This window comes from Rhamphochromis longiceps, linkage group LG2, assembly GCF_057381845.1.
Source record: "Rhamphochromis longiceps isolate RC_006_pf linkage group LG2, R_longiceps_female_GT1.1, whole genome shotgun sequence".
Classification (NCBI taxonomy): Eukaryota; Metazoa; Chordata; class Actinopteri; order Cichliformes; family Cichlidae; genus Rhamphochromis; species Rhamphochromis longiceps.
The window spans coordinates 25,446,169-25,461,707 of NC_140558.1; the positions used below are offsets into that span (position 1 = coordinate 25,446,169).

At 36.8% G+C, this 15,539-nt stretch overlaps 1 protein-coding gene and 1 long non-coding RNA gene across 2 annotated transcripts; both read left to right on the plus strand.

The window, feature by feature from the left end:
- The first annotated feature begins 226 nt into the window (after window positions 1-226).
- On the plus strand, window positions 227-4,088 carry LOC146677259 (uncharacterized). The gene is made up of 3 exons (XR_014913486.1): window positions 227-377; window positions 1,503-1,637; window positions 2,921-4,088. It is a non-coding gene; the product is annotated as an uncharacterized LOC146677259 (long non-coding RNA).
- A 1,347-nt stretch (window positions 4,089-5,435) lies between these two features.
- On the plus strand, window positions 5,436-11,263 carry LOC146677260 (uncharacterized). Its single transcript, XM_085419789.1, has 5 exons — window positions 5,436-5,656; window positions 7,891-7,942; window positions 8,791-8,946; window positions 9,180-9,275; window positions 9,487-11,263. Exons 3-5 carry the CDS (start codon window positions 8,833-8,835, stop codon window positions 9,724-9,726), a joined length of 450 nt encoding a protein of 149 aa, XP_085275915.1. The 5' UTR covers window positions 5,436-5,656; window positions 7,891-7,942; window positions 8,791-8,832; the 3' UTR covers window positions 9,727-11,263.
- The last annotated feature ends 4,276 nt before the right edge of the window (window positions 11,264-15,539 follow it).

Genomic DNA, 15,539 nt, shown 5'->3' on the forward strand with positions numbered 1-15,539 from the left:
TTTGAATTCCCTCACTTGCTGGCGAAGGTTTTCATTCTCTTCCATCACATCACTGGAAATGGAGGGGGACTCAGACATTTTTGTAATTTAACTAAAGTTAAAATCTACTACTACTTACAACAGTGCTAACTGTGTTCCCTCACTGTAAAAAAAAATCCGTAAAAATACAGTACAATCTACTGTATAAACGTGAAGGAATTTTCCGTATTAGTCATTTACAGGTATTTTTCTGTATTTCTCAACTACTGCAATGCATTGTGGGAAAAAGAACCTGAAAAGGAGGGAAAAGTAAGCGCAAGAGCAGCCATTAGGCTTCTTTCAGGCTTCATCTGGATTTTGGATTCTGAAGTTGGAGAAACTGCCTTCAAATTTCTGTGGTAAGTATTAAAACTCATGTTTCGTTTTATTAAAATAATGTTTTTCAAAAGACTCCGTGTTTTTATTTAGAAAGAATTGTTAATTTATTTGTTAACTGGTTTCGGCTGTCTCCAGACAAGTCAGGAATATTTTGCTGACTCATTTTTTAAAATAATTGTTATTTAGGTTTAACATGACTTAAGCTTTATTTTAATTAATGTTAAAATAATTTTTACTGTGATACCACCAGTTTTGCCCTTCAGTGGCTGAACCAGTTTTCATAAATATTATAGTTAGCTGTCTGTGTCTCTCAGGGTATTACACAGCTGTGACTGCTAACTAGCTAATTAGCGAAAGTCAGCGATGTGGCTAACTGGGAAAGTGAGAACTTCATGGTTCTAGAAATTATTCTAGGACTCTAATAAGTACTGTATCAATACCTGTGTTTTACAGTTGGCTCTACTGTACACTTTAAAGGGTTTCAGGCAAAGTTACACTAACCCTAGTTTAAGCCTCAGACCTTCCTGGCTGACGCTAGCAAATGCTAATGTTAGCCTCTGATTTGGGCTGCTAAAGTAAAGACTTTTAGCTAGCTGACCAGCATAGATTATTTCGGTGGTTAACAGACTGTAGTGGTAAAATTATTGAAAGTATAGTTTCACCTTAGCACATTTACAATTACAGTATGTCTATTTTGTAGCACATAGAAATGTTTAGTTAATATTTACAGACAGACACATTTTCCCTGTAACTGTGTTTTTACTCCAACATTTGTTGAAAATGTAATTTATGAAATGCTGAGCAGCATTTCTTGTATGTGGAATATTTTTGTCACCCCACTGTGCTAATGTGATTAAATACTAAAAATTATTACTAAAAAAATTCAATAATAAATCAATAATAACTATTTCTTGATTGAACTATAATGTAAGCGCAGTGCTGGTGTGCAGGGGCTCTATATGCCTTGTCTATATCAAGCTTTTAGCCAAATATAAGCAGAGATATTTGTATCTTTCTTAAAAATCCAGATCCTTACAGATTATTTGAGAAATGGATCAACAGCTATCACTACTTGAAGCACTTTAAGTCCTGCAGTGGAAAAATATCCCTTATTTCACCTTTGATCACACACTTTGGTTTTCCAGTGCAGAGCAATGGCCAAGAAAAGGAAAGACTTCCCCGAGTGAAAAAAAAGATGAAGATACAAGCTGGTGATGATCCAGAGCAGCTGGTCTCAGGAAATGAAGAAAAACCCTGATCACCTTCTCTACAAACACAAGGTGAGTTTAATGTTGTGGTTGATTTAGTTTTTCAAGGTATGTATGTTACTTTAATTATAAACTGCTTTTGTTGCAACAGAATGGTGTTATGTGTATGCAACTCTACGTGAATTATAATCCTTTGTAGGGCTGCGTGATATGACCAAAGTCTCATATCCCAATATAAGACGTATCTCTCCTGATAACGATATATATCACAAAATAGTGCATTTTCTGTCAATTCTGTGATTCTCGGGCAACTCGACTTATGTGAAATGTTTTCAGTTGGGCGTCGTGTACCTGGAGTCGAGTGTTTTGACCGATGCATGAAACTATACATTTTTAGACATGAGTTTAAATGGCCGCCATTTTCTTTCTGAGTATTTATTAGACGGCGTGCTGCAAGGAAAAGCCTGTTCTAACGTTTGAGTCTAAGGATTATTTTGAGCACCTGACGACTCTTTTTTGCTTTTCATTCGTAAACTCTCTCGAAACTCTTTCATGTGATTCTTGTGTAGGTGGTTAAAGAGGTTTGTCGTGTTCGAGTGGTGGTGGGGACCAGTTTGTGGCATAATTTGCATAGTACAGTTTTCTGGGGCGTGTCAGACTTTTCATAACCAAACCATGTCCATGCTACAGAGGTAGCCCCTCATTTAACAATAAGGTCCTCGATTTCTTTTGACTGGTCCTTCTGGTTCTGCCTCATCCTTGCTGGCCATGCTGGTATTCTCTGTGCCTTCATCTGTGTGGTGACTGTAAGCGCCATTTATAGTTACTTGATGTTTTTATTTGAGGTCATTTGTTTGATGCATATTCGGAAATTTTATGTTTGAGAATAATGTATATCATTTCAGTTTAGTTTGAAAAGTCTCAACAGAAACTTGAGCTTTATTGTGAAAGGTTTATGTGGAAAATTAACAAGCGGACGGCGGAGCCACACGATGGTTTTATCCTCATTGTTGGTAACGAAAGTACGCGTAAAAACAGTCACTTGTCCGTCCATAGTGTGGTTATTTTAAGTATAAGAGAAGGAGAGAACTTTAAGAAATAATATAGCAACTACAGTGACCATCAAAACCATGAAAAAAATATTGCCGTAAACAGTTTATTTTGCAACACCACAAAACAAAGAATAGTGTATAATATGAAACGATAGACATTTTTATATCGTAATCTGATATATATCGTCATATTGCACAGCCCTAATCCTTTTTTTGTTTATGTTGTTTATGCTCTAGGTAAAAATTTTTTATAAAAATACAAACTTTTTAAAAATGTCTTGTTGTTTCTCTTTTTTTCCTCAGAATAAATTGCGACTAGTCTCAATGGCTGACACGGAGGAGCAACACAGCGACACGTTAACTCCGACTGCTGCAGTTCCTGTATGAACTGAGCAACTCTTAAAATCCAAGGAAAAGCTGAGTGTATTTTACTTAAAGCTCAGATGGACCTTGATGTACTAACATGCAGGCTGCATTCAGGACTTTGTCACACTGTTATATGAAGAGCGGTAACAAGACTTTGTAGTAATTTGTCTTACTATTGTCTTATTTGTTGTGATTTAGGGTCTGTGCGCACAAGCAGAGGTTTTTGTTTGTAACTGTAACCTCGTTTTCAGAGCCTTGTCTAACATTTAATGGTCATGAAATATGTCAGACTTTTTCCTCTACTTAACCAGCTTAGAGAATTTGAACACCGTGGAGAAAAAGGTGTGCATTAAGGATTTTGAACTATGATGTTTAAGTGTTGTCACTGCTGAGGATTCGTGGACACAGATCCTTATTCACTATGCTGCTGTTTACAGTTTAACTTTTCATCAGAACAAGCACTTCTAATTATACTTTGCTCCTCACTGACAAAACAAGTCCCGTAAATACACTTTTATCTTTAAGTTTGGGACAGTAATCTGTCTTAATTTATTATGTGTTGTAGTTATCATATGGGGAAAAGTCCTGTGGTTATCCATCAGTCCTGTTCGAATAAACCCAAAGTTCAGGAACATCTTCTTTAGATCTGTTCAGTTGTATTCATGTGGCACCACTTAAACAGTCAACAAATTTTGACTCAAGTATGTTATATTGTAAGGTAAAGAGCCCAAAGAGTTAATCTCAGACAAATGTTCACACAAATGTGAATTACATTCACTTCATTAATGAAGTGAATGCAATTCAGTAATCAAAGGTGTTTGGCTATAACTGACTACATGTGTATACTGTATCATAAGTGGACAGAGATGGATGTAAACCACACCTTAACCATTTGGCTGAGGCAAAACTACCACAAGGCAGTGATTCTAACTAAAAGGTACTCTGGATATTATTAAATGTGAACATGTCGTTAAATATGACATTTTTTGTTTGTCAGGTGTCCTGTTTGAAGAAAACACTTGGTAGCCACTTGAATGAATGTAAATAAACACATTTACATGAGGGCAACCTGATTTCAAGGAAATAAAAATGCTCAAATTTGAAAGCTTGTGAGTTATTTTGTTCATGTATCAGCTGTTTAGTAGTTTTATGACAAGATGGATGCTGTCATTATATTTAAGTATAGTGTTTGAGTTAAGGAGAATAAAAGAATATTTAACATTAATTGTACCAATGTTGTTGTGTACGAAGCACAAATTAATTTAAGTTTTAATTTATGAATTTTTGAGTACATGGTGTACTAGGTTGTAATTGCATAGAAATGTACGTTTAAGGATATAAAGAACTATATTTAATGAGTTACAGTGAAAAGAAGTGCTTGGAAATAGTAATATAAACAGAAATTTCAATTTTTCTATTAACGGAAAATATCAGTTAATGATACAGAAAATATACTGTGAATAAACGGAATTTTCTGTTTTATAGCTGAAGGAAATGTCCGTAAATAGTACAGAGAGTATACTGTAAATCTACAGAATTTTCCGTTTTATCATTTACAGAAAGGTCTGTCAAACCTCCGTAAAAAAACGGAAAATGTACTGGCAGAAAATTACCAGGACATTTTCTGTTTTTCTACGGAATATTTTTTTACAGTGTTGTTCACTTCAAAAAAGTGTCTCAAATTACAGTCAAGCGTATAAGCTGTTTGCCTCTTCAGTGAGGTTGTAACTGAATGGACACAGGGTTTGGGTTACTTATATAGATTTCAGATCAAAGGAATTCTAATAGAATGTGATGAGTCATGCTGATGTCACAATGAACATGTCAGATGAAATGATGGAAAAAATAACAATAGCATTGTCTGGTAAATTGATTAATGATTCCATGATCTTTGAACCTGTAATGGACTTTATTAAAAAATGTAACAAGTGAATAAAATGTTTTTAGATAAATGTGTATTTTAATGAAAATTTGCTGAGCTCTTTTGTGCAGGATTGTTATGTGTGCATTGTGCCACATTTAAATCTGGCACAATGTAGACTTTACTTTAAAAATAAAGTAAAACAATTTATGATAAAGTTTAAAAAGTTCTTTATTGGCCTTTCACTGCTCTAATTTCTGAAAGACAGAAATTAGAAATTTGTATCAGCAGTGTCATCCTCTGAATGCTTCATCACACTGTGAGTTATGTTTTTATCCTTCAAGACTGAGCTGATGGAGAACAGGTTTTTTTTTATGTATTTATTTTACTTAAATTCACCAAGTCATCATCATTACCTCAACTTGAGTTCATAGATGATCCAGTTTTAGTTTTTTTGTTATTAAATGTCCCCCTCTGTCCCTACACACTGAAAAAAGTGATATTGTCTCCTTTTAAATATAGCATATTATATTTTGGTATATCTTTTCAATTCAAATGAGTAATTCCTGTCTACATATATAATTCGAGTAACTCCAGAATACATTCCCTGCGTTTTAATCCAATTAATTTTAGTTAATTAAATGTAGCTCAAAATGCTTAAGTATGTTTTTCATAGCCTCCTGCTGGGCCATTTTGCGCATGCGTTAGGACAGGCCACCATTTTGCACGCGGACTGAAGAAGCGGACTCTTTGTGTGCTGCAAGCGGGCTCAAGTTAATCGCACAACTTCATATAAAGGTGGTCTAGCTTCGGTAAGTAAACCTTTTACGGTCGTTTTTGTTTTATTTTTTTTACCTCAGTCAAAGCATGTTGACTCTTTAAGACGTGTGCACATGGAGAAAGAAGTCTAAGTAGTTGTACACCTCTGAACTTTGTCATGAATTTGACTTAAGCTAGCTATGTGCTCTATTAGCTACTGCTCTATTAAAAGAGTAATTGTATTGATGCGTTAAAATGTCATATGTTTTTAGCTTAGTTCTTGTGGCACACTTTGTACTAACAAATTATGGAACGAGGCAATTTCTCTGTAGTTAGCTGTAAAGTTCACTGTACAGTCGCCTGCAGTTTTAAGTTGAGAAATCGTCCCTCCCGCCACAACATTGGCATTAAGGAATAGTCGGGCGGGGGAGGGGGCTTCTGAACGCACCTGCACAGTCAGGGGTGCAGTAGGAAATAAGTAGGATTGGCGTTGCACAACGTCCTTTGTGCAGAAAAAAATAATGGTTGTAAACTGTGGAGGAGAATAACTCAGTGGTTGCCAAAAATGTGAGATCAAAAGGCACTGAGAGTGATGTTTGTCAGAACTGAAATTAACTCAGAAAAGAAGTTGCTTCACTTGATAGAGCTGTTGAGTGCAAGACCTGTCAGCGGTCTGGTTTAGCATTTAAAGCCTCGCTACGTGCTTCCAAACCGCTGCATTTAATCTCAGAGAAAACTAACACAGAGAAGTAAAGCAAGTGTGTAAGTTCATCTCTTTATGTTTGCATAGTATTTCCATGTTGAGCTTAACAACCGATGTATGGAGCCACAGCTGGACTGGCTGTCGGAGTTTTGTATTGAGGGGGAAAGGAAGCGATTTGTTTTATACTTCAGCTAGAATGAAAAAAGACACAAAGCTGGAGTTATTCGGTGTCTTCATGCTGAACAGCTAAAACTTCTTCCCTCATTCTCCCCCCTCCCTCTCCTGTTGCTACTTCAATCATGAAACTGATCGATTATCAGCTGATCGGCTTTTCTGTCGCTAGTCTCTCTCATTTGTTAGTCACCCAGTTTGCGCTAGAAAGAGGAAAACGGCAGATAAACAACAGCAGCACGTTTAAGCTTGATAAGCTGTTGCTAGAATTTTTTTTACTTCTAGTATCCGCTTATGTTTTCTGGAGCCACAGCCGTAATAGCTGCTGGTCATGATAGTTTGGATATGTGGTGAGAAGGAAACATGAAGGTGAAACCAGGAGAAGTTTTTACTGAATCATTAGAGCTGAACAGGTAATGAAGAAACAGGTTTACATTTTAGGTCACATGAATGAGTTGAAGGGAAGTTATGAACTGTTTATGAGAGACAAATAACACCAGGATCCTTTTCTATGTAGCTGACATCTGGTAACTGTGCAGGGGCGGATCTAGCAAAGTTTTGCCAGGGGGCCAGGTAGGGCATTAACAGGGAAAGGGAGACACAAAGACATAATTTTCTTTCTTATTCTCATTTAAAATGTCTAGCTTTTAATAAATAATTATTCTAAATCTTACTACCAAAGTGGTGATCTGGTTAAATGTATAGAGATCCATTATTGTATGTAGTAAATATTAAGTCTAATATATGCCCTAGTAATAGTAGTACATATAGCACTTTTTCCTTTGGGAAGGTACGCTGTCTGCGCTGTCTGCAACTGTATTGAAGAAAAATGTTGAATCAAATTATTATAGAAAAATAATTGATTTCTGTGCATTAAAGTAGATTACGTCAATTAAGCATTATCAGGCGAAGGGTGCGGGGTGGTTTCCTAATATTTTTGCTGGGAGTTGGCAGTCCTATTAGTTAGTTTAATATTTCTATGTACTGTTTAGAATACCTGAATAAGGAGGATGGTGTAAGTTTTTTAGGTTGATCAGTATTGCTGAAGTATAAAATATTTTGGGTGCAGTGTATTTTTTGCATACAGGTATAACAGAATAGCTTTAATGTTTTGTTTTTAAAACTGAGTATGAACTTATACAAAATGCAGCAAAATATTTATAAAAACAGTTTTATTTATTATAAAATACACTATATCGGATTCATATCGGCATCGGCAGATAATCAAATTTATGATATCGGTATCGGACATAAAAAAGTGGTATCGTGCCATCTGTAGTTTGCACAGAGGCACAAGTAAGATTTGTTTTGTTACAAGGGAGTATCATGAAGTAATGCACTAATGGCTTGGAAACGGTAATTGTTTGTCTTTCTAAAGTTTTTTTTTTTTTATTTGTCTTCCTTTTCTGGCAGATTTTCTTCCCCTTATGTGTTACTGTTTATTCAAGAAGATGGTGTTATTTTGGTAAGTACATGCAAATTCCTTACATATTTATCACAACAGTATTTGTCACAGTATTGCAGGGACAAGTTTATCTATCTCATCTTAAGGGTTCTTGTGATTATTAATATTGATATTAATTAATATCAATTAATATATGATTAAATTTCTTTTATCCAGGACAAAAGAAAAAAAAAACTTGCGAAAGTGAAATGAAAAACAGGAATTTAGTTCTTGTGAGTTAAGAGGATGCAGAGCATAGGGTTAGATGGAGGTGGATCATTCACTGTGGTGATCCCTGAAGGAAACAGCCAAGAGAAAAAGGATCAGATTGCAAAAAAAAATGTGGTTTGTTTGCATACATGAGTCTTTACGGTACCCACAGGACTCCTGAAGTATAAGTACTCTGAAGTTTGCAGAGCAATTTCAGAGATGTTTGGGGCTTACATGGCAAGCATGTTTTTAGTTGCACATCTAAATTTTCTCTGCTCTCTGTTGCTGATGGCAGAGTTCTGCCCCGCTGACCTCACAGGTGAGACACTCCCACCAGTGGACAAAGAGCACAGGAAAATGTGTTGCCAACCACCTGAAACAGACAAATATCTGCTTTTTAAAACCCTTTAAACCCGTTAAATGGACTGATGCCATTCATTTCTTCTTTGATTAACAGTAGTAACATCCTTCATGCACTCTATACTAACCCATATGATAATCATGCTTTATGAAGTGATGGCAATTGCATTGTAGCATTTAATGAAGAAATAACAAAATAATCATACCAATGATTAAGCACCAGTCTTCTTTTTTCTCTCTGTGTGTGTGTGTGTGTGTGTGTGTGTGTGTGTGTGTGTGTGTGTGTGTGTGTGATACAGGTAAATGCTGAATTCCAGTGTATTACAACACTTCAACTGGAGATGACCTTCGCGGCACAGTTAGACAGAATTACACCTCAGTTGATGACAGTTTTCCAGAAGAAGGGCGGTGTTTCTGGGCAGAAACTTGCCCACCACTTGCAGATCATGCAAGAGGTAAATCTGAATATTGCAAATTCTATTTGGATTTCTTTTGTCTTAAGTGGCAGGTCACTGGTGAGTCCAATAAGCCGTTTTAGGTGACCAGCCAAGCAATCTAAATTTTGAAATTTCATATATAAATTTTATTTACTATGTTTGAACTGACATATGATAAAATTTACTTATTGCGAATGTCAGACATTGTTCTTTTTTCCAAATTGGTTTAATCAGCAACTCTCTTTAAACAGGCTGAAAGTGATGTTAAAGTGAAAAGGGAAGCAGTTCTCAGGGCACTTTGCCTCTACCTTGGTGAAGAGGACGGAAGCCTTATTCGGGAGTTCTTTGTAAGTCATTTAAGTCATTGTAAGCAAGTCATCTATACACACACTTTTTAGATAGATATCTGTGTGTGTGTGTGTGTGTGTGTGTGTGTGTGTGTGTGTGTGTGTGTGTGTGTGTGTATTACACACACACACACACACACACAAACGACTAGATTGGAATTTAATTGTAGAGTTAATTGTTTTTTCTTTTACCTTTTTATTAAATGTTTAGGACATTGAAGGAGATGATATCCAGAGAGACCTGAAGAAGCACACCATGGGCATTTATGTCATCAACAGGGAGGATGGACAAAATGGACATTATGATGACATTGGAATATTTGTTGAAGGGGAGATGGTCATGGACAACATTGGATCTCTGGCGCAAGCTTGTGCATTGATGCTTGGAGTAATCTATGCACTAAACCTAGCCTTCCCCAAGGAATTGAAGGACTATTATGAATTCATTTAGAAAGTGTTGATGGGATTCGATGGTGAAAAGCTCTCCCCCAAAGTCTTTGGGCTGAAGAACAAAATTGCTACTGGATAGGAAGATTTCTAAAATAACACATCAAGAGAATGCTGTTATGTAAATTACCAATGACTGGTGCTCTTGTGAATAGGAGTGAAACTCTTGTACAACCATCATTTGTTCTGTGTTATGTTTCGATTGAACATTTTAACTTTCAATAATGAATGTTTCACGTGTGGTACATTTGAGTAGCTTGAAGAGCAACTTTGTAATTATTCAGTTATAGCTGCTGCCCTGCGTATAATCAGTGTTAACTCAACCGGATAAAAAAAACAAAACCATTCATGATTACCACACTGCAGCACACTGGTAACACTTTAAAGACTATTAATTGTTTTGAAGCGAGTATGTTAGGTCAGAAAATATGTAAAACATTCAGAATCTTCAAGGAAGGACTAGAATGGAAAGACAGTGGTCAATAAGCAGTAAGGAAAACACAAGTTTAATTTTAAGTCTAATTACCTTATTAAAATGCAATTTCTAAATATGGATCGCAGAACAGCAGGTCTGAAACTGGTTAGTTTGTGGATGCATCAGTTTCTAATTGTGATACATTATACTGCTGGTAGTGTTTTATTCTTTTATGTAAGGAGTTTGGTTTTCAGTCTGAAGTCTACCAGATGGCAACAGCTAGCCTGATGCAAACCTATAGAAATCTATAGGAAAACAGCTTTCTTTCTTGATCCACTCCTCCTTAGCACATCTGGTTTTTGAAGACTGGAGTTGGACACCCCTGTTCTATATTGTCTATGGGGCTTGAGGGGAAAGAGTTGTAGTGGTGTATATACATGGGATGTCGAAAGATGGGAGTGGGGAAGAAATGCTCCGTTCCCCTTACTTACTGCAAACTGCCTTTCAGAAATGGGGATAGATGTAGTCAGAAAATGCAAAATACAAGGCAGCACCTTGGAGCCATGTTGTCCATCCCCCATGATCCTCCACGTCTCTGGGTTGAAACGTCTGCTCTTGTGGAGTTTCCATGTGAGATGAACTTTCTGTAGGGATGTCCTTGTTTTTCTCCTCCAGGTCTGTAGTTTCGCTTGTTTTAATCCTCTCTTCCTTTTCAGTTGACTCATTGGATTCAGGTGTGAGCTCAAAACTACTTTGATGGGGTTCACCTTTATCAAGCTCTTGCATTTCTTTTTGCAGAGGCTGTTCATTTTGTCTCATTTCCTTCTGACAATCAGCCAACTTTTTGGTAAGCTCCTGGACTTCCTGTTCCAGAGCGTTGTTTTGTTCCTTTATTCTGTTACTCTCTTCTTCAAAGGATTTGAGTCCTTGCAAAACAGATTTGAGCTCCTTAACTTCTTCCTGAATAGCAATGTTTTTTGCTTCAATTTCTTGTTTCAGGTCTTGGTTTTGATTGTTCAGAGACTCATTTTCCTGTTTTGATTCCTCATACAGTTCCTTAAAATCTTTGAAATTTTCCAGGCTTGCGTTTGCCTCATGGATGTCAGTTTGGAGAGCCTGGATTTGCTGTCTCATTTTAACTTCTTCATTTTGAAAAGTCTGTTTCAGGTCACACATGCTCTGTATTATAGCATCATTTTCTGACCTGAGTGCCTGGTTGTCCCTTTGGAGATCTTCAACTTTTTCCTGCAATGCCAGCTTCTCCATTTCATACTCTTCGTGTTTACAAGGCATTTTTAAGTTGTTTTTAAGTTGCTCCAGAGCACTTTTCCATTCTTGATCATTTTGTTCATAAGCACTCTCCTTTGCTTGAACTTGTTGTCTCAAAGCTTGATTTTCACACTGCAAATTGGCAACACAATTGTTCAGCTCTGAATTCTCCAAGCAAAGCTTCTCATTTTGTAGTTGTAGTTCCCTTTTTTTCTTGTTTTTAGAAAACCCATATTCTTTGAGAAGCAGTTCAATGGTTTTTCGGAGGTTTTCGTTCTCATCTTTGAATTCCCTCACTTGCTGGCGAAGGTTTTCATTCTCTTCCATCACATCACTGGAAATGGAGGGGGACTCAGACATTTTTGTAATTTAACTAAAGTTAAAATCTACTACTACTTACAACAGTGCTAACTGTGTTCCTTGTTCACTTCAAAAAAGTGTCTCAAATTACAGTCAAGCGTATAAGCTGTTTGCCTCTTCAGTGAGGTTGTAACTGAATGGACACAGGGTTTGGGTTACTTATATAGATTTCAGATCAAAGGAATTCTAATAGAATGTGATGAGTCATGCTGATGTCACAATGAACATGTGATGTCACAATGAACATGTCAGATGAAATGATGGAAAAAATAACAATAGCATTGTCTGGTAAATTGATTAATGATTCCATGATCTTTGAACCTGTAATGGACTTTATTAAAAAATGTAACAAGTGAATAAAATGTTTTTAGATAAATGTGTATTTTAATGAAAATTTGCTGAGCTCTTTTGTGCAGGATTGTTATGTGTGCATTGTGCCACATTTAAATCTGGCACAATGTAGACTTTACTTTAAAAATAAAGTAAAACAATTTATGATAAAGTTTAAAAAGTTCTTTATTGGCCTTTCACTGCTCTAATTTCTGAAAGACAGAAATTAGAAATTTGTATCAGCAGTGTCATCCTCTGAATGCTTCATCACACTGTGAGTTATGTTTTTATCCTTCAAGACTGAGCTGATGGAGAACAGGTTTTTTTTTTTATGTATTTATTTTACTTAAATTCACCAAGTCATCATCATTACCTCAACTTGAGTTCATAGATGATCCAGTTTTAGTTTTTTTGTTATTAAATGTCCCCCTCTGTCCCTACACGTGAAACCCTGTTAAAAATCAAGATTGCTCTAAACGATCCAAGGACATATAAATGTCATCTGTGTGTGTAGCAATTTCTTAAATAAGCATATTAAATAATATTAAATTAATGCACAGTTGAAAGGATTCAGGTCTTTTCTACCTTTTTTTTTTTTTTTTTTAATTCAGTCATATTGTATGATTCTTTCATTTTCTGTAATTCTCTATCATTTTTTTTTGCCTGAAGAACATATTGAGGAGCCAGGATTTTGTGATGCATTTGAGCTTTTTCCTGCTGAAAGTCGCTTTGCAGCTCACACATGCTTTGATTTTCCTGTCTGAAAAATATTTGCAGACCAGTGCTTTACTGAAAAGACATCTGGTTATAAGCTCATGTTTTACCAACTAATGTTTTATATGACAGACCTAAAACTCACACTTTTGCTCTGATAAACAGTTCGGCTACATTCTCACATCATATCGTTTATTTGCTGGGTGTGACAACTAAGTACCCCTTCAAAGGACGTTTTGGTAACAGCAGCTAACGGTGTCAAAAACAGCAGCACTTACTGAGAGAAATCCTGAAGAACTCAGCTCAGTATCATTGTCATCAGACAGAAGTAAGCTTCTTTAACAAAGTAACAGAAACACACCGGCCATCTGCAGTCATTATGGGGTACAGAGGGTTAAGTCTGACATCACCATCTTCAAATTCCTCAAATATGAGCGATCCCTCTCATGTACTCATTTTTAATCTTGTTCATTCTGCTTACTTTATATGAATATGGTAGCATTTTCATTTCCTCCACTTCCGCCTCGACTTCCTGTCTTTCTGTTAGTGGCACCATGTCCAAACCATGGATGACAGCAGCTCTGACTATCACTTTCTAAGTCTTCCCTTTTATGTCTTGCTGCTCATTCATCATGCTTACACCTGTCACAAGTCACCACTAATACTTGTCTTCATCCTGTCTGCATCCTCTTTTTTACGTCTCTTCTGGACTGTCCATTGCTTAGGATGGTTGACCCCAGATATTTAAACGCATCTACCTTTGCTACCTTTGTTCTTTGCAACTTTACTCTTACACCTGCTCTCTCTAATTCACACTCGTGTATTCTGACCTTCGTTCCTCTTGTCTCCAGTGTATACCATCACGTCTCCAGGCTCTTTTACACCTGCTCCTTATTCTTCTACAGATCACAATGTCATCTGCAAATATCAGGTATACCATGGCCTTGTGCGACTCGAACCAAAATGAGTACATTTAATCCAAAGCAAATAACCCCAGGCAAACAGATAAGTGTGGGTGAGGAGCTGGCTAAGATGGGACAATGACTTTTAGCCATTTTTCCCTGTGAAGGAAAAAAGATTTCAAACTTGCATGTATATCTTCTCGCCAATAGTATTAGATACAAATAAGGCTTTCATGAAAACACTGAATAAAAATGATACATATTTGCTAAATTAGGATAAAATAGAAGGCACAGAGTGATACTAAATGGAGAGCCATTTGTAAACCGTAAGAGTCTCTTCTAAGGGAACAAAGAGCAAAAACAGCCAAACAGCAGCTACATTAAAGTATTTAAAGTTAATTTAAATGAAATAAAGAAATGCAACTAAAGTGGGGTACAAAAAACTTAAAACCACAGATACAGATAAGAACACACTGTCTCACTAAAGTAGCATATTCTCCAAACCTTTGTTAAAATCAAATAAGCAAACAGTACAAAGCTTTAAACTGTTTCACAATTTCTTTTTATTTTATCATGAAATTATGTTAAAGCTCATGCTAAGAAAAGTTTCCAACTGAGTTCAAGAAAATGGAGAAAACCTCCATTAATCTTATAATCAACCATACAAAGAAGATGGAAAAGCAATAGAGAATGCACTGATGCATGCTCAGGCATCCAGGTAAGTAAATCCCAAAAGGCTGAATCTGTTGATCTGGACGTAGCGTTTTCAATGGGAGAAACATTCTCCTTCAGTCACTTGGATGAGTGAGGAAACATTTCTCCCACTGAAAACGCTACGTCCAGATCAACAGATTCAACCTTTTGGAATCTAGAATGCAAATGATGGTTGATAAATAGCTATGTATGCAATGTGACCACTGGCTAAGTTAGGCCAATGCATAGCCAGTGGCCTCAAGGAACTTTATATTGCATGGTAAAGACCCTGCAATATAAAAGAAACCCCAAACAATCTAACGATCCCCTCTGAGCAAGCACTTGGCGACAGCGGGAAGGAAAAACTCCCTTTTAAGAGGAAGAAACCTTCGGAAGAACCAGGCTCAGGAAGGGGCAGCCATCTTCCACGACTGGTTGGGGCATAGATGGTACAAAACATGGACATAGCTTGTTCGTTGGAAACTTGAAGCCAATACAGAAGAACCTTAAGTGTACATTCAGTCTGAAGTCTACCAGATGGCAACAGCTAGCCTGATGCAAACCTATAGAAATCTATAGGAAAACAGCTTTCTTTCTTGATCCACTCCTCCTTAGCACATCTGGTTTTTGAAGACTGGAGTTGGACACCCCTGTTCTATATTGTCTATGGGGCTTGAGGGGAAAGAGTTGTAGTGGTGTATATACATGGGATGTCGAAAGATGGGAGTGGGGAAGAAATGCTCCGTTCCCCTTACTTACTGCAAACTGCCTTTCAGAAATGGGGATAGATGTAGTCAGAAAATGCAAAATACAAGGCAGCACCTTGGAGCCATGTTGTCCATCCCCCATGATCCTCCACGTCTCTGGGTTGAAACGTCTGCTCTTGTGGAGTTTCCATGTGAGATGAACTTTCTGTAGGGATGTCCTTGTTTTTCTCCTCCAGGTCTGTAGTTTCGCTTGTTTTAATCCTCTCTTCCTTTTCAGTTGACTCATTGGATTCAGGTGTGAGCTCAAAACTACTTTGATGGGGTTCACCTTTATCAAGCTCTTGCATTTCTTTTTGCAGAGGCTGTTCATTTTGTCTCATTTCCTTCTGACAATCAGCCAACTTTTTGGTAAGCTCCTGGACTTCCT